We start from the raw sequence: 17,340 nt of genomic DNA on the forward strand, positions 1-17,340 counted from the left end.
ATTTCTGATCATTAAAAAATCCGTGATAATGCATATCAGCTTAATTTGCAAGGTAAGTATGACATCTTTTCTAGCTTTAATGTTTCTGATCTTTCTTTCTTTGTTGCAGATGTTCCATATTTGTGGACAAATCCTTTTGAAGAGGAGGGGAATGATGCGCCTCACTACATGGATCCGGGCAAGGATGACAATCATGTTGCACAGCTCGACCCAACCAAGGTTTCCCCATCGGATCATGCCGACCGTGCCGACCGTTTTGTCTACCATATCGACCCCCGCGGACGTCCGGAATGGAGCTAAGGATGGAGGCACGACCTGATGATGGAACTGAACGACCCACATAAGTTGTTTTCCGACCAACTCGACATGCTAAGACTGATAGTCGAGCCAAAAGTCACTTGGGACGAGAAGAATCCGAAGACGACCAAAGCTTCTTCCTTTTGGCCCTTTTGATTCGTACTGCATGTCTCGATGACCGAATGAACATTCTTGCCTCAGTGTTCGATCCCTTGATGGACTTCTCTCTCGGACATTTCTCTAAGGCAAGGATTCTTAAACTATCTGAAGACTTGACCCACACGGGGACAGCTTGTTCGTGTAGAACACCCGGCGGGCCGTACGGATTGAACAGCTCACGTCCTGATCCTTACCGCCATGGACTAGACTGGTTCGGATGAAACGGGACAGTAGCCAGAGGGTCATTTCGACCAGATCAAGAACCGAAGAGTTATTTGACTATCTTTATGTTTTTCAGCCAATCTTTTCATTTTCTAGATTTGATTTTCTACAAAATTTCTAAGTTTTTCTTTGAATATTGTTTCTATAAATATGTAAACACTTCTCATAAGTTATCAATCAATTTTTCCTTCTTATTTTGAATTTATCTATTTTTTGTTTAAGAACACTTTCATTGTTTCTTGGTGCATAATATCCAAGTAAACAATCTCTTTTTTGCTGGACTTGTGCGTCATATCAAGCAGCAATATGAGTTGGGAATATCGACAGCCTTTCGCAACTTTTGTGCGACCCTTCAATCCACCATTTCTCACTCGTTTCTAATTGTTCCGTGAGAAATCATATCATTTTACAATCCAGCTGAGTGATCCTAATTAGTGTGTATCATTATGTATTATTTGGGGCAGGGCCAGTCCTGGACCAAGCTTAACGAAACATTGATCTTAGGTCCCCCAAAAATGTTTTTAGACCCCCATATTTACCAAAAAAAATTTTAGCTGAAATTTTTTAAACCCACCTACAGCCCCCTAAATCTTAGGGCCGGCCCTGTGGGGCACCCAAATTCACTCGGATGCTTTGGTTTAGTGGTTTGTATGCATGCATTATTAACCTGCTAAGTCAGGTACGATTCTCACTTTTCGGTTTTGATATTGATAATCCGTAAAAAATTCGATCTTAGCTAAACACGTCCACTAAGAAGTTTCACTTCCTTTATATGTACCATAAAAAAGTAAGTTAATCCAAACCTAATTATTTCCTTTTTTCTGTTATAATTACCTTTTTATCTTTGTTTTCCTTTTCTCTCTATCTTTGCTGGTTTTGATTGGTAACATGATTTATAATTGATTTAATTTGAGTTAGAGGCATAAATCAAAAATGTTACCAATCATGATTTAATTATAAATTTTTGATTTTGTGTTTAAGTTATAATGTGGTAATGTTGAGTTATATTTTTGAGTCTTCTTTGTAAAATCAGTAAATCAAATGCTAAACCAACATCAAAGAAAAGTTGGTGTATTAGAACTAATTATTAATTTTATGTATAAAGTGTTTATGTGTATTAGTTTTAATACATCAACTTTCTTAGTTTTTATTATAAACACTTTATTATAAAATTATTCTAACTCATAAGTGCTTATAAAAAACTAAGAAATAAATAATTCATCAAAGTTCTCATAAGTGCTTAAAAAATTATTAATTATGTTTGTATATAAAGTTGTGTGTTTATATGAGATTGTTTGCTGTTACATATATAATTCAAATATTTATGTATCTTTCATTATTTTTAGTTTAATAGAGCTTAATTTTCTCTAATAATTATTTCTTACTAAAATTGTAATAAGGGTAATCATTTTGTATTTATAATTTTTATTTATTTGAAATGATATTTACTATAATTTATTTAACAAAAAGGTTACCAATCTTATATTGTTAGTAACTATATTTTAGAAAATAAATATTGCAACTTATTTTGTCAAATTTTTATTTTATACATATTAAAAGAAAAAATAGTTTTATTATTATTTATTAATCTTAAATGGTATAATGTTTTATTTCTTTTTAATAAATTATTCATTATTTATAAATTTTTAATTTTAATTATTTATAAAAATTGTAATGCAACTTCTACATCAAAAAAGTTATCAGTCATTAGTTTTAACAAAATCATAATTCATACTTTTACTGCAAACTTACCACATAAATATACAGATTTTACCACATAATATTTACTGTAAATCACATCGAAATACAATACATACCGCAAATCAACCTTAATACTACATTTCACCAGTCAGAGTTCTCTTTTTTCTCTTAAGTTTATTTTCTCCGCTACATGTGTAAGTTTTGTTCTCTTTTTTCTTTTGTTTTCTTTTCGAAAGTTGTATTAGTTTAGGAAAATGTTTAATAAAAACAAACATAAAACTCTCTTTGGTTTCATGAATAGTGTACTGATGATTTTTCCTCTTTGGAAACAGATATTTTTAATAATATTTTGATTTTTATTACATATTTTTAATATAAAATAGTTATATATGAGGGCCAACAATTTTTGAGTGCACTTTAGGCGCCATTTATATCTAGACCAGCACTGAATGTGACAAACTATAAATATTATCCATATTAGTATATGATTCTATTGTTAGTAATCTATTCGAATATTAGACTTGCAAATGTTTTAGGGATTGATAATCTTGACAGAATAAAAGAGGAAGAAGACGCAAAACGAGAATATTAAAAAAAAAAACACTTAGTGCTTAAATGGATAGAGAATAAAATGAGGGCACACTATTATAGTAAGTATTTGTGGTGTAGTGGTAAAAGGCATGTTGCATCATGTGTCAGCTCATGACTTCGAGTGTTTTAGAGCTCATTTTCGGCTAATTTTTTTTTTTTTTTTGCTTTAATGAGTTACAAATGACGATATTTTCCATTATTATTATGTTATTGCCATTATTTCTTCTTCCTTGGCAAACACAATATCAGATCTCGCGTTCAGACGAAGTTCTATTCAATGATCAAAGATCTCCACTCGAGGAACCTAATCTTCTTTTCTTTGATGATCATATCTCTAACATAGAGAGACTGAAGACGATATTACTCCATATCATAGGGTATGAAGATGACATTACACCAACTTTGAAACTATGATTCAACTCGCGAGTGTTGATGTTCAAATCTGTTTGATTGACAATCTAAGGCTTTGTAATCTTGACCTAACATGTCATAAAAATGCTATATTTCGTTTCACTAAAAACAACTCTAAATGTGTTTTTGAATCAGTATTCACTTCTTATTCATTATCTAATATGTCTCATTGTTTATTTGTTAGGAATGTTGCTATTCATTGTCTTATCGTTTTGAAAAAAAAGAAGCTTTTGACTTTCTTTTTTCTTTTGGTTGAATGCATATATCATTCAGAAGTCACGATGCTTTCAATAAAATAGGCTTTCTGGGCCATTCAGATTAACATGCGGGCTTGTAAAGAAATTTAAGCCCAACAGCCGAAATCACTTGAATATGTGGCAAAACCTTATAACATGATTGGGTGATTTTTCCATCAGACGTGGACAGTTTATCTGAGGCTCTTATTCCCCTTTTATTACTTGTTTGATGTTTGATAATATGTTCTTTCTTTTATATTTTTCATAGAAGTGAGAGTTACTCTTCCTCATCTCTCTGATTCTTACGAGAGAAATATATTTTGATTTTTTAAAGTTTAACTTTGATCTATTCAGAAAGATTGTATAGGTACGATACAAACATCACCCAAATTTTGTTATCATGTTTTTTTATTTGTTTAAACCTGTGAAGGGGCTACATCAACCAAAATGGAAAAACAAAGTCATAATTCGGCAGTTTACCAAAAAAGCTATCAAGAGAAGAAAAGCATTTCCTAGATCGGAGCTCGGCCAATCGCTCTAGGCATATTGGTCTGAGGATCTGCCAAAATTAGAAAAAAAATTGTTACAAAATTACAAATTAGAAATTTTTTTGTTGAAAGTTTATAAATTAACAATAAACAATACCGTAAAGCTTAGGAGCTATCCGACTCAGCCAGCTGGGCATAACCTCCGCGACCTCTCGCTTTTGACTTCCTTGTTGATATTATGGCCAACAACATTAAAAGCCTATCACTTGATCCATATGGAAGCTTTGTAATCAAGAAGTGTCTACAAGTTGGCATACAGAGAAATGTCATCTTTATCGTTCTTGACATGATTGGTCACTGTTTGTGCATTTTCAATGTTTTGAAATGATGTTGATATGATTATTATTGGTTCTTCGTACGTAATTAAATAAATATAAGACTATATAATTTAGATATGAATATATAGAGATATTTTTTTGTTAAACATTAACATTTCCCACTTGAGATATTCACTCACATATTCTCTCACATATTCTCTAACGAATATTTTTTTTCCACCAGCTCTAATCTCAATTGCCGGTTCAAAGCTTTAAACTATAATCTCTATCTCGAATTATTGGTCAAATTCCTCTTCTCAGTCCATAAGAAAAGAAATCCATTAAACTTTTAAATATATTTCTGGTTAGACATTTCCACTTCAAAGAAATTTCTACCTAAACTGATTCTACGTCCCTCAATCAAAAGAAAACCTTGGCTTCATGACTGTCATACAAACCCATCCAGGACGATGGTATTAATTATTTCTTCTAAAGGTTTTTTCTAATGTTATTGATTTTCAAACTATTACATAAATCTAAATCATTTTGCAGAAGACATAGATTTTTGTTTTCTTTTCCTATTGATTACGGCTTGTATAAAAACATTGATACTCCTAAAACATTTTTAGTTAACAAATTTGACATTGACATAATGATTTTTCTTGAAAAAAAAGAAGAAGATTCTAGTTTATGCCATAGAGTCATAGACCAATCAATAAAAGAAGTCTCTATGCCATCTCTCTTCGTAACTTCCCCTAACCATTAGTCATTACCCTTCTCTATAGGCTTTTCTTTTAATCCAGCTTCTTCTTCTAGTTGGGCTGCGGGTTCAATTTTTTTTTTTTTTGAAACTTTGATAGCATATAATTAAATGTAGCAAAGGAGTACAATATACACCTTAGTAAAACTCATATCAAACTCTAACCTCAAAAGAAGTAATGAACTCAGTCTAGCAGCCCAATAAAGTCCCTATAACAAGACGCAAGGTTTGTTATTGGTACGTGAATTTTCATTAATTTTAAAACTTTTTAAATTCCATTGTTATTGGTTCTTGGATTTCAAAAATCTTAATAGAATCCATTGTTGTTGGTTTAAGAATTTTCAAAATTAATTCAAATCTCTTGTTATTCATAAAGTTTAATTATTATTGATTCTCTAATTCTAATTAAATTTAGTGGTTATTGGAAGACGAATTATATTCATTTTTACTTATAAGATTCAACTTTCAAAACATCATATGTATCGAAGTGATTTTCAAAATTTATGTGAAAATTAAAAAACAAATAGTTATACTTACTAAATATCTACTGCACTACAAATTATAATTAATTATATTTTATATATTTTTACATATTTTAAATATATAATTATTTTATATTCTTTTAATCATTTTTGAATATATAATTATATTTATAAATATTAAAAAATCGAAATATTTTTTTAAAATAGTTTCAAAAAGTCATTTTGAATTTTAAAAGAAAATTTGACAAAAAATTGAAAATCAAAATCGAATTTTTTGTTATAAATTATAAAAAGCTCAAATTTAAGAACATATACTTCGAAATTAAAAAAAAAAACTTTTGTACTTATTTTTTATTATTATTTATATATCTCGAAACCAATGGGTAAAATAGTCTTTTGTTTTTTATGAAACCTCTTTTGATCATTTTCCTCTTTGAGTGCTCTTTTTATGACAACAACTTACAAGAAACCATTTAAGAGAATTGCGTAATTTTGTATGTATCACTTTATTATTTTTAATTTGAAAGAAAATAAATAAATAATAATGCTATATGATTTAAAAAAAATAAATTATATATTTACTTTACAAAAAGAATGATAGAAAAGGGTAATGTAAATTCATGAAAATCTATACCAATCTAAAAAATTTATAATCAAATTTCATAAGTCAATTTATATAAATTTCCACAATCTACGTTTTTTTTTAAATATATCAACTCTTAAAATCTACAAACTCTATACAAATTCACCTTCCAATAACCCCCCTTAGAAAGCCATAATTTGTAACCGAAGCCCAATGTATTACACAAAGCGGCTCATGGAAATCTCTGAATGTTGACCAATCCATGCCCAAGTGGAAGCCCAAAGAAAACAGTAGACAACGCTTAGTTTTCTTTACCTCCACATTGTGAACAAGCGAGAGAAGAGATCGAAAGAAAGGGACGGATGATGAGAAGATCAGAACAATAGCCGTGCTCGGCTAGAAGATAGAGAGCCAAAGCATTATCCTCTCAGAAGCTTGAGTCTGGTTTTTATTTCAGCTCAATTCCCTTTTGAATTGAGCCCGGGGAACGATGGATGTTGAATTTTTCTTTCACACCTGACCTCATAGATCGTGGCTTGCCACGCTAATAAGGTGAGATATTTCAGATTGTTGTTTCTTGAGAATTAATAAGACCACTAAGAGTCTCACTCCATGAATGTTCCCATGTGCTAAATTGTAGGGAGGGTCCAAATTGTGTTGGAGAAGGAGCACTAAAAGAAGAGGTGGTCTCTAGTTTCATGATGAGATTAGCAGAAGAGACACACCGAATCACTTCCAAGTCCCCATGAGAGCATCCTGTCCCTTGTGGGACAACGGTTCAAGAGGAACAACCAAGCCATACATTTGTGGAATATCTATTTGGCGATTCAAAAGCCGATTAGGGCTAAGCGGAGTGAAAAGAGTTTTCAATGAGACGTTTAGTGATTCCTTTCTTAACCCAAATCACTTTGGCCCAATCCACCCAGAGGTTTTTTTATTTTCAACAATTGTATATCAAACTGGATTCGAAAGTAGGAATAGATCGACCTTGAACTTGCCAGATTAGGGAGTCATCCGCGTCAGAGACTTCGATAGTGGTCATGTGAATCTGAAGATCTTCTAAACGGGGAGATCCAAGAATCATTAAGCCAAAGAGAAGCACGCGACAGATAGGGGAATCCTAGTTAGCTGCGGACAACTCGAACCAATGAAATCAATCAAAGGGCCAAAGTCTGACCCTGGATCAGTCCAAAGTAAGACTCTAATCCATTGAATTATCTTACTCCTAAGCTGCAATAATTGTTTGAAAGCCCAAAAATGACTTTGTTTTTTCTTAATATCCCAGATTGAGTTGTTTTTTATGATATTGGTTTTGATCCAAGAAACCCAAACTGAATCAGTTTAAATAGAAGGAGCCATAACAGTTTTAGCGAATATGTATAGTTCCAAACTCTTAGAGCATGATTAATGCCGGTCTAATAGAATGAGATTCTTAGCGTGATATAAAATATGGTCTCTTAAGTTTTAATTAAAAAAATTAAAAAAAAACCATCCCAAAGAGGTTGGAACTTATCGCTAAAAACCAAATAGTGAGGCCAACATATCTAGGGCACGTGTTAGACTTAGAAAAGAAGCGTCAATATTGGTTCACTTTTCTCCACCATTCAATATGTTGTATGCATGCAATTTTTAATTTTTGTTGGAAACTTGAATTATCTACGTACTGCTTTGTGTCCAACGATGAATGTTTTCTTATTCAATTTATGGTGGATATTTCGTTTCTTATTTGCAAATGGTAAAGGATATTCTCTTTCTACTACTGCTTCTATGTTTCTTAGTTGTATGTTTAAAAGTACGTAGTACTAGAATTTGATCCACGTACTTGTGGAATGTTTGTTTTAGATTATTTAATCAGTGTTTTATATAATTTTGGTATTATATATTTTGTGCATTTACCCGTATTAAATTCTGGTATTATATACAAAACAAATTTATTATTGATATTATTAATTTTCTTTATTTTATCTAACCATCAATGGCATTAATTGTTTGTTTATATGCTCCAACATTCGACATGCCAGAGCTTTGGAATGGACTGCAAGGAGATGATTGCAATGTTAAAAGAACCCCAGGTTTGGCGAAGCTTTGCGACGGAGCTGGAAAGGATTGAGACGCTCCATATTTGCTTTCTGGAGTTCAATATCACCTATGTTCCACAAGAGCGAAATCAGTTCTCAGATTTTTTAGCCAAGACTGCTAGATCGTTCCATAGGGAGTTATATTTTATTGGTTGTTCTATCCCGGTCTGGTTACCCAGACCACCTCAAACTTGAGTAATAGAATGGCCTTTTGACGTCAAAAAAATAAAATGTGCAAGTTGAAATTATTTGCTTTTAATTTGAGAGTAGATAAAATCAAAAATCATCCTATGTTGAATAGAAGTTTGGAAAACAACAACTTTTTTTTTTGTAACTGGCTTTCAATTAAAATTGCAGAAAAAAAATGTTACAAGCCGTTTAAGACTTAAGTTACATGGGTCGAGCCCATCCAAGTTTGTTAAATAGAAGGAAGTAAATTTAACCAAATACGTAAAAGCCCAAGACATTTAAGAAGCCCAGCAGCAGTCCTAATTCTCCTTCTTCCCTTTCCTCGCCTTCGATTCCATCGATCATGAAGCCGTAGCACAAACATGAATCTTTGTTTACTTGGAGAGTTCTGTGATGTTCCTTATCGGGTTGGCTCCGTGGCAAACCAGAGCGCCATCAAGTTCGAAGAAGTCACCGGATTTGAGTCTCGGTAACTAGAAATGCGGTTCTTGATCTGTCTCTCAACTCTTTGCGTTATATTATCGATCGACCTGAAAGTGTTTCTATGCAGGCGGCTGTTCCTCTCCACCCAAAGTGCATACAGCTTCGCTTGGAAACATAAGTAGGCAAGACGTCGCACCAGTTTCCTCCCCTTAGTACTTGCATATTATTGAGCGTTGTTGTCCAATCTCTTCTAGGAGAAACAGAGCATCTAGTTGCAATTGCAGTCCAGATACAAGAGATCAATGCAATTACTCAGAGGAAGTCGTAGGCAAACATCATCTTTCCAAGGTACTGTGGCACTTCTTCTGTGGCATATGTGAGCATTGGTTTACATCTGAGTAATTTGTATAATTTTCCAGACAACATCTTTCCAAGGTACTGTGGCACCACTTCCTCTGAGTAATTTGTACACTTCTCATGTGGCATATGTGAGCATTAGTTTACCCTCCAGCTCCCATTCATAGTTATCATCCTCATCTGTTAGTACAACCGTTGTGAGATAAGCGTATAACTGTAGTTGGTTTTCCGATCTTGCAGGTGGCAACCACCAAGCATCTTGGTTCCAGAGACTCCGTAGAGTAGCATTCCTACATATACCAAGCCTTGAGGAAGCACGGTTTGCCAAGAAGGAGTCTAAGCTTCCAAACGGCGACCAGTTATCTGTCCAGAACCTACAAGTAAGTCCATTCCCCACTCTAAGTTTGATCCAATTGTAGATTAGAGGCTTGGACTTTAGAAGTTTATTCGCTAGCCATGAGTTGTGTCTGCTAGGATTAGTAGTCCAGAAGTTCCTCAAATCTCCATGTAGGAACTCTTCTTTGAACCAAGCTACCCACACCGAACCTGCCCTGAAGAAAAGCAACCAGATTAGTCTAAGAATTGTAGCTTTGTTCCAGGTTAGTAGATCTTTAACTCCTAGTCCTTCCTCCTCTTTAGGCCGGGTTACAACATCCCAAGATACCCGAGCAGCATTATTACTGTCAACATCTCCTTTCCAAAGGAAGATACTGCAGAGGGAGTTGATCCGGTTAATGCACGCTTTAGGTAGGAAAAATGAAGAGCACCAGAAGTTGGTTATGCCTGCTATAACCGTTTTTATCAGCAGAAGGCGCCCAGCAAAGGAGAGAGACTTAACACTCCAGGAGGATAGTCGTTCCTTACTATCTGAATAAGCTGTTCACAGTTTGCTTGACTCAGTTTTTTGGTGCAGAGGGAGACTCCAAGATACCTAATTGGGAGGATAGTCGTTCCTTACTATCTTAATTTAATTTTGTCATACTTAGTTCTATGTAATGTTTTTATTTTAAAATGATAGATTATAACTGTAAAACAAATAAAACAGGATGGAGTTCCTCTTCACTGTACTTCCTGGTCCTCCTTCATCACCGCCGACGAACTTCAGCCACGTTCGAGCGCAAGCCGTCACGGTTTGTCTTCTCCTTCGCCGCGAAATCATCAGAACAACTTCCTCATCCACGTCGTTCTTTGAACCTCAACCAAGTTCAATTGCGGTTTGTCTTCTCCTTCGCCATGAATAAACACGGCCAAGCTTCCTCCTCCACGTCGTGCTCCGTAACTGATCCGCCTCGCGCTGTGACAATAATAAAAGAAGAAGCAAGATCTATGTGTTTGTTGTAGAAACAGAGTCATTAAGAATTTGAAATCGGGTCTTAAACGATATTTTTACATGTTTAAAGGTGTAACAAGCAAGAAAAATGAAAAAAAAAACTGATGATTAAGGTGAAATAATGGCTGGCGGCCATAAAGGGGAATTATTCAGGGGAGTAAACCATTTGAAAGCTAATATGTTTAGCTGCTCTGTCATTGTTAGTTGAAACAAGGATTCAAAGCCCTCAATTTCGTAGGTCTTTCTTTTTTTCATTCTGATATCTACGATCCTGTCAATTTTGGTAAGTAAGTAGATATAATGAATGATTAGAGAAAGCTTCGTTTTTTTCACTCTTAGAAGAATCTAAACTAGATTTTGACCCGCACGCCTGTGCGGGTGTATTTTTTTAAAAAAATATGATACTATTTGATTTTTATGTCACTATTTAGGGTTGGGCAAAAACCTCGAATTCGAAGAATTGAACCGATCCCAATCCGAATAAGTAGTACTAAATCCGAACCGGAATTGATTAAATATCCGAATTATTCAAAATTTTGGTATTTGAAGAACTGAAATCTAATCCGATCCGAACCGAAGTATTTTGGGTATCCAAAATAGATTTATATACTTATATATATATTAATTATTTTTAGATTTTATATATATAAAAACATCCAGAATATATATGATACTTTTTAGTTTGCTTAAATGCTTGAAAATATATACAAATAATCAAACGTAAATATCTTAGATAGTTAAAATATACTCAAAACTCCAAAAATACTTTAATAATAATTAATTCTCTACCAAATATTTAAATCAAACCTATTTAAATTGATTATCCAAATCCGAACCAAATCCTCAAAGATCTGAAATGAACACGAAATCCCAAAAAGACCTGAAAACGAAAACGAACCCGAACGCCCACCCCTAATCACTATTATATATATATATATATATATATCTTATATGTGTCATTATAGGTTACAAAATATGTGTTATCATATAATTAATCATATTTTATAAGTACCATCAAATAAGTTTTCTTATAATTAATAATATTTTATACGTACAATGATATAAATAATCACATAAATTATATTTTAAAATTTAATGTGAAACATAAAAACCATAATTTAAGTTGGTGTTTGAAATTGGGCTTTGTATTGTATTTTTCTTATATATATTGAAAACATTTTTATAATAGTTATTGAAAAATATGTTAGTAAAAATCAAATTTTGAATATATATTTATTTTTGAATGAATTTTTGATATAAATCAATTTTAAATTATTATTTTGATTTGAATATATATATTATCAAGTAACATAGACCTATTACTTTTTAATATAATGTAATGGACTTCCAATTTTTTAGTAGCATAAGCCCATTATTTTTTTCTAACTTACTACTATCCATGTTTCCAAACAGTTCTATTTTTTAACTACTATCCATATTGCCAAACAATCTCAATGTGTACTTCAACTTTAATAATATAGATATGTCCAAGCTTTTCATGCAGCAAGCCACAAAAGAGCTTTGTATACTTTATAACAAGGAGAAGATACAATTTTTTATTACTTAATTTCCATCATGCCAAAATGAAACAAGAAAGAATCTGTTTTTCTCTTCTAATTATGTTTTCATCTTTGTTTCTTCACTGGATCTGGCGATATCTATTTCTTTTAGATTTAGATTTTATTGTTTGCTTGTTTGAATCAGGAGAGAAATACCAATAGAGAAGTTTTCAGGAACTATTTAGAGCCCTATGGAATTCTTGATACTCTCACCATAGGTATAGATTCTCTTTTCCAGTTTTCCTGCATTCCACCCAGGATTCCTACTATGATCCTTTGGCGTATGGAAATCTCGACTATTTGGTAGTTTTGGTTATGATCCTTCTTTCGTTTTGTTTCAAATTCATTCAGCAAAAGCTAGGAGGTCCTTAAGTCTCTCACTATGAAAAGCTTCAAGCAGAGAAGTCTAATCTTTAAATAAAGGACATTGAGATTTGGCATATAGGTATTGATTCTTAACTTGAATTTAGCTTATCATTAAACAATCTATAATTGAGTAGCACATGAGTCCATGCTTATGTAGTACCTTAGTATTGGCGTTGCAGTTGCTTTCTTCACCATCTATAATCATGAACATATTGAGTCATTCTTTGTTTACTGAAATTACTTGAGACTATAGCCATAACGAGTCCATTTATCTAGAGTAGCTAACTCTATTTATAGCTAAGTTTTATCATGGTCACTATTAACACGAGTTCGTAAAAGTATAAAAGTGTCAAAATCTGCTTGGCACATCTGTTTGTGCTTAATGTTGTGGAGAGCTTGCGTTCACAAAAAAACTCTTCAAAAGAGGATGAAGACAAAGAGGCTATGAAGACGAGCACACAACCCTTTTGAATCCTCACTACTAAATTGTTCGTTGTTGTATTTGTAATTCTCACTGCGACATTTTAAATCTCCACAAGCGTTATTATTCTGAATGTTCTTTTGTTTCCTACACTCATTTAAGACAGCAACAGAAAAATATATGATGACGTATTCCAGTTTTAAAGGTATGGCAACGTTATTATTCCATCGTGTTAACAAAAAATATAAGTTCTAATTTTTCTAAGTCAGTTTTTCATTTATCATGCAGGTCAGATTATGTGTTTGTCACAAGCTTCAACTCTGATTGTGCTATGTACAATAGAAGTGCTTATCTTAAGCTGTCTAATTATTTCTTAACGATCTATGACTCTATGGATGAAGATGAGATCTAAAAAAGCTGATATAGTAGGTATGGTTTCACGTACTATCAAGCGGACGAGGAAGTTTGCAAGTTATCAAGATAACCATAAAAAAAAAAGGTTTGAAGGAAAAATATCTTGATAAGTCTCCTGACGATGAAGGAAAAAAAACAAAATAATGGTTTATTCAGAATCATTAGATTCAAGGCCCAGTATATTTTAAAGCCCAAAATTGTTTAACTCATTTTTACTTTATCATTACGTTGGGTCTTAAAGCAATATCAATTTATATTTTTGGTCCACCATTTCAAACATTTTTTCGCAGCCTCAAACAATCTAAACATTTATCTAACTATATAATATTATAAATTTCTAGAGTTACTACTTTATAAAAATATAGTTTAATACAATACGAAATTTTTAAAAAACAATTTCAGATAGAATAAGGAAAGTAATTAATTTACGGTTCATATAAATTGTTAAAAATTAAGATCAAAATTTTAAATCTTTTTATTTGCACTAGTTGAGTTGTATACTAACAAATACCTAAGTTTGGTCGAACAATAAAACCACTAATAACACTAATTGTCAATTTAATCATTACAAAGATAAGAGTTACCAATACCTCCTCTATGAATCTGATGGTCATTTTTATATCAACCTAATCAAGCTAAGTAATTTTCATTATTCTATTCATAGACAATTATAGGCAACATGAGAAAACAAAAACTTTAAAAAACTAACGATAAAATCACAATGCCAAAACAACACAATGCATCATACGTATCCGGGCGGAGGTTATGGCGCTAGTATCTCTTAATGATTCGGCCGTAAAACATCGTGCAAATAAACCCACAAAAATTTAGACTTCGATTAATTTCTGACTAGTGAATGATTTTGACACACACTCAATCGGGTAACCGGTCTTAACCAAAATAAATAAATGGTTTGTTCTGGATATCTTACATAACCGTTCGAATAGAATTTTTAGAAACCAATCGGGTTTAGGTTTGGTTCAGTCAACCTGTATAACAGGAAAAAGTGTATGTGAACGTTTGACTATGGTATAGCCCAAACCATTATAGTATAAAAACTTGATTTGGTGCGTGTGTGCATGTGTTTAGGGGTACGTCAAGATTACGGAACAAGTTAGATATCTCAACATCCTTATTGTCGTACAATTGTTCTTATCATGTGTCATACTCATACAATTCGTACATTGAATTTGCTTGAGATCTTAAGACAATATAAAACTTACTGTATTAGATTTTATAATACACAACTAATACAGAGAGGTAATTTCTATTAATGTTTTGGATTATTATAAATCTATATAAAGGTTATAAAACTAAAAGTACCAGTTACGATTACGATTACGAGTTAGAGGGGAAATTGATAGTTTCGCAATTTGTATAAGGAACGATACGGCCATAACATTAGTTAGAAATGAAAATTAAAACTATTCAAAATCTCTCGTACAATATAACACAAGCTAAAAGTAAAATTTCGATGTACAAGTCGTTTGTTGGACTTTAAAACTGTTTCCGAAGATTTATTTTAAATGCTACATTTGGTACCGTTGCGAGAAATTAATTAACAACTTAAAAAAAAAAATTTAATTGGACACCATACCACCGCCAACATAATCCAATAAAAAAAGGGCGCAGCAAATAATGCTATTTAATTAAGGATAACTATACGATTTTTTTTACTTTTTCTTACTCTCGAAGTTGACTATTACCAAAACAGTTACTCTGCATGGGAACCGTAGAAAGTAATATCTCGACCTCTGAAAAGCCCAATCAGATTAATTAACTAGCGCAGTAAATAATACTGGTTAATTAACGGTAATAATACGAAATGTTTTTGGAAACAGTAAGAAGTAAATATTTGGCCGCTCCAACGTCCAATAAGATATCTAGGTAATTAAATATAGAAAACACGCGGCTGATTTTATTATTGAATTAAATGCAAACGCGGCAATTTATTATTATCAATTGAATTTAAAAAAAACACGCGGCATTCTCATTTTTATTTATATATATACGAGGACAATAATTTCTACACAACCTCTTGAACTCATTCCTGACTCTATTCTCCTCCTACTCTGTTTTTGTTCATAAACATAAGCCTTGCGAAGTTGAAGAAAACAGCAATCCAGCGATACTTGAGATGGGCTCAGGACATATGACGAAGGATCTGGGCCGCTCATCGGTTTTCATCCAACGGCTCAGTAGCGCCCTCCTGATCGACGATTTCCAAAAACCAATATATACGACGGACAGAAACATTCTCAGGTTTTGCTCTCTAAAACTTCACTTTCTCTTCTCTGTTAGATTCCTTCCGCCATGGCTAACCTACAGGGAAAAATCGCTGCTTTTTCTGGTGATCAGACTGAAGCATTACATCTCTGTGATCTTCTGGAGAACGCTTCCGTTGCGGATTTGGAGAAGGTGCACAGGGAGTTCCGCGAGCGACTCTTCTTCCTTAGCGAACACGAATTCGGATCTCTCCTTCTGATGAAGTTCTGTGCAAGGATCAGTGATCTCAATCTCGAGGAACCTATCATTCAACTCCTTGCTGATCATATCGCCGACTTAGAGAGGATGAAGATGACTTTGCTCAATGGCATTTGGTAAGATGAATCTTCATTTAGGGTTAGGGTTTCTTTTTGGCTTCTTTACTGATGGCTAACATTTTACTTCATTCAAGTCGCTGATGAACATTGTTCATGTATGTAACAAAGTTGAAGTTTTCGCCTTGCTCCTCAAACGTATAGACATCATGAAAGAATCTATGGATGTTAGACCTCTGTTCAGTTCTCTATTTCGGACTCTTAACGTTCGTCAGCTTGAGGTACAGAGACCTCTGTTTTTTTTTGTTTTTTTCTTACTATTTTTGTCTTGTTCGATGACTTGATCTTCTGAAATTATGCTAAATGACTGTTCTTTCATTTGTTTTAAAGCCATTGATGAGGTTAATCGATTTCAACATCATCAACCTATCCAGTGATCCTAGAAGCCTTGCAAACTTTGAGTCCATGGTTCAAATCGCCAGATATGATGTTCAGATGTGTCTCATTGACATGATTAGACCTTGTGTTCTTGACATTGCACGCGACAAAAATGGGTTATTTCCTTTCACTTGTCACATCACTAAGCCTGTTTTTATTTTTATTCACTTCCTTTTCATTATCTCAAGTTCTACATTTTTCATTTGTTTAGGAACAATGCTTTGCAAAGTCTGATCATTCTTCACAATGGAGCTTCCGACTTTCTTGTCAATACAATGGCAAACAACATTACCAGCTTGTCACATCATCCATATGCTAGCTTTGTTATCCAAAAGTGTCTGCACCTTGGCAGCAAGAGGAATGTCCTCTTCATCATCTTTGAGCTCTCAACCACTGGCCTCGTCTCTTTGTTGTATCAGCGCTTTGGGAATTATGTCTTGCAATCGGTTGTGAGAAGGCTCTCTGTTTTGAATGCTGAGCAGTGCAGGGAACTCATTTCTGAGATATTGAGCAGGAGAAACGAGTTAGAGACTCATGACTCGGCCAGAAAGGTTGTCAAGACATGCGATTATGTTCTAAAGAAGATGTGAGTCTAGAAGAATCCACCTATATGTACAAAGACTTATACATATTCTTGCTTTGTTGTTACCTAACCTCTTTGCCAAAGAGTTGTTTGTCTAGATGCCTTTATCTTCTATTGAGGATGAGAGGATTGGTAGTAGAATTTGATTGTGGAGGCTCTCTTTGTACAAAGAGATACATATTGTTGCTTTGTTGTTACCTATTATAGAACTATATAATTGCCTTTTGTACACTCCATTGATATCTCGGTATATTCCTTTGTTGACTTGTCTCTTGTAAATTCTGTAGCTTTTTCATTCTTTGGTTTGGTTCATTCATTCTTTGGTTCTTTCACAGGGAGTAAAATCTATTTTTTGATTGATTGTACCCTTAGGGAGTTTTGCTTGTACCTATCTC

At 33.2% G+C, this 17,340-nt stretch overlaps 2 protein-coding genes across 6 annotated transcripts; both read left to right on the forward strand.

Annotated features, from left to right (window-relative positions):
• Positions 1 to 583: 583 nt before the first annotated feature.
• Positions 584 to 10,968, forward strand: LOC106454468. 4 transcript variants are annotated; one of them, XM_013896585.3, is made up of 6 exons: positions 584 to 8,983; positions 9,065 to 9,115; positions 9,192 to 9,285; positions 9,357 to 9,372; positions 9,535 to 9,674; positions 10,340 to 10,968. In XM_013896585.3, the coding sequence occupies exons 1-6, from the start codon at positions 8,877 to 8,879 to the stop codon at positions 10,484 to 10,486; spliced, it is 555 nt and encodes a 184-aa protein (XP_013752039.1). In that variant the 5' UTR covers positions 584 to 8,876; the 3' UTR covers positions 10,487 to 10,968. The 4 variants fall into 4 exon arrangements, 2 of the variants coding, with proteins under 2 accessions (XP_013752039.1, XP_022544360.1); XM_022688639.2 differs by having other exon boundaries at positions 3,418 to 8,983; positions 9,934 to 10,967; XR_007314793.1 differs by lacking the exon at positions 584 to 8,983 and having other exon boundaries at positions 9,011 to 9,115; positions 9,357 to 9,425; positions 9,934 to 10,965.
• A 3,716-nt stretch (positions 10,969 to 14,684) lies between these two features.
• On the forward strand, positions 14,685 to 17,215 carry LOC106454469 (pumilio homolog 5). Of its 2 annotated transcripts, none has more exons than XM_013896588.3 (5): positions 14,685 to 15,646; positions 15,743 to 15,984; positions 16,096 to 16,205; positions 16,315 to 16,478; positions 16,574 to 17,215. In XM_013896588.3, exons 2-5 carry the CDS (start codon positions 15,975 to 15,977, stop codon positions 16,950 to 16,952), a joined length of 663 nt encoding a protein of 220 aa, XP_013752042.2. In that variant the 5' UTR covers positions 14,685 to 15,646; positions 15,743 to 15,974; the 3' UTR covers positions 16,953 to 17,215. The 2 variants fall into 2 exon arrangements, with proteins under 2 accessions (XP_013752042.2, XP_013752041.1); XM_013896587.3 differs by having other exon boundaries at positions 14,958 to 15,646; positions 16,062 to 16,205.
• Positions 17,216 to 17,340: the final 125 nt, after the last annotated feature.

The sequence above is a fragment of the Brassica napus genome, chromosome A7, assembly GCF_020379485.1.
Source record: "Brassica napus cultivar Da-Ae chromosome A7, Da-Ae, whole genome shotgun sequence".
Classification (NCBI taxonomy): Eukaryota; Viridiplantae; Streptophyta; class Magnoliopsida; order Brassicales; family Brassicaceae; genus Brassica; species Brassica napus.

Coding starts and splice junctions, on each gene's coding strand:
- LOC106454468 (XM_013896585.3), top strand. CDS start 8,877: ATGAATCTTTGTTTACTTGGAGAGTTCTGTGATGTTCCTTATCGGGTT. Junction 8,984..9,064: donor GTCACCGGATTTGAGTCTCG/GTAACTAGAAAT, acceptor GTTTCTATGCAG/GCGGCTGTTCCTCTCCACCC. Junction 9,675..10,339: donor TATCTGTCCAGAACCTACAA/GTAAGTCCATTC, acceptor CAAATAAAACAG/GATGGAGTTCCTCTTCACTG.
- LOC106454469 (XM_013896587.3), top strand. CDS start 16,068: ATGAACATTGTTCATGTATGTAACAAAGTTGAAGTTTTCGCCTTGCTC. Junction 16,206..16,314: donor TTAACGTTCGTCAGCTTGAG/GTACAGAGACCT, acceptor TTTGTTTTAAAG/CCATTGATGAGGTTAATCGA. Junction 16,479..16,573: donor ATTGCACGCGACAAAAATGG/GTTATTTCCTTT, acceptor TCATTTGTTTAG/GAACAATGCTTTGCAAAGTC.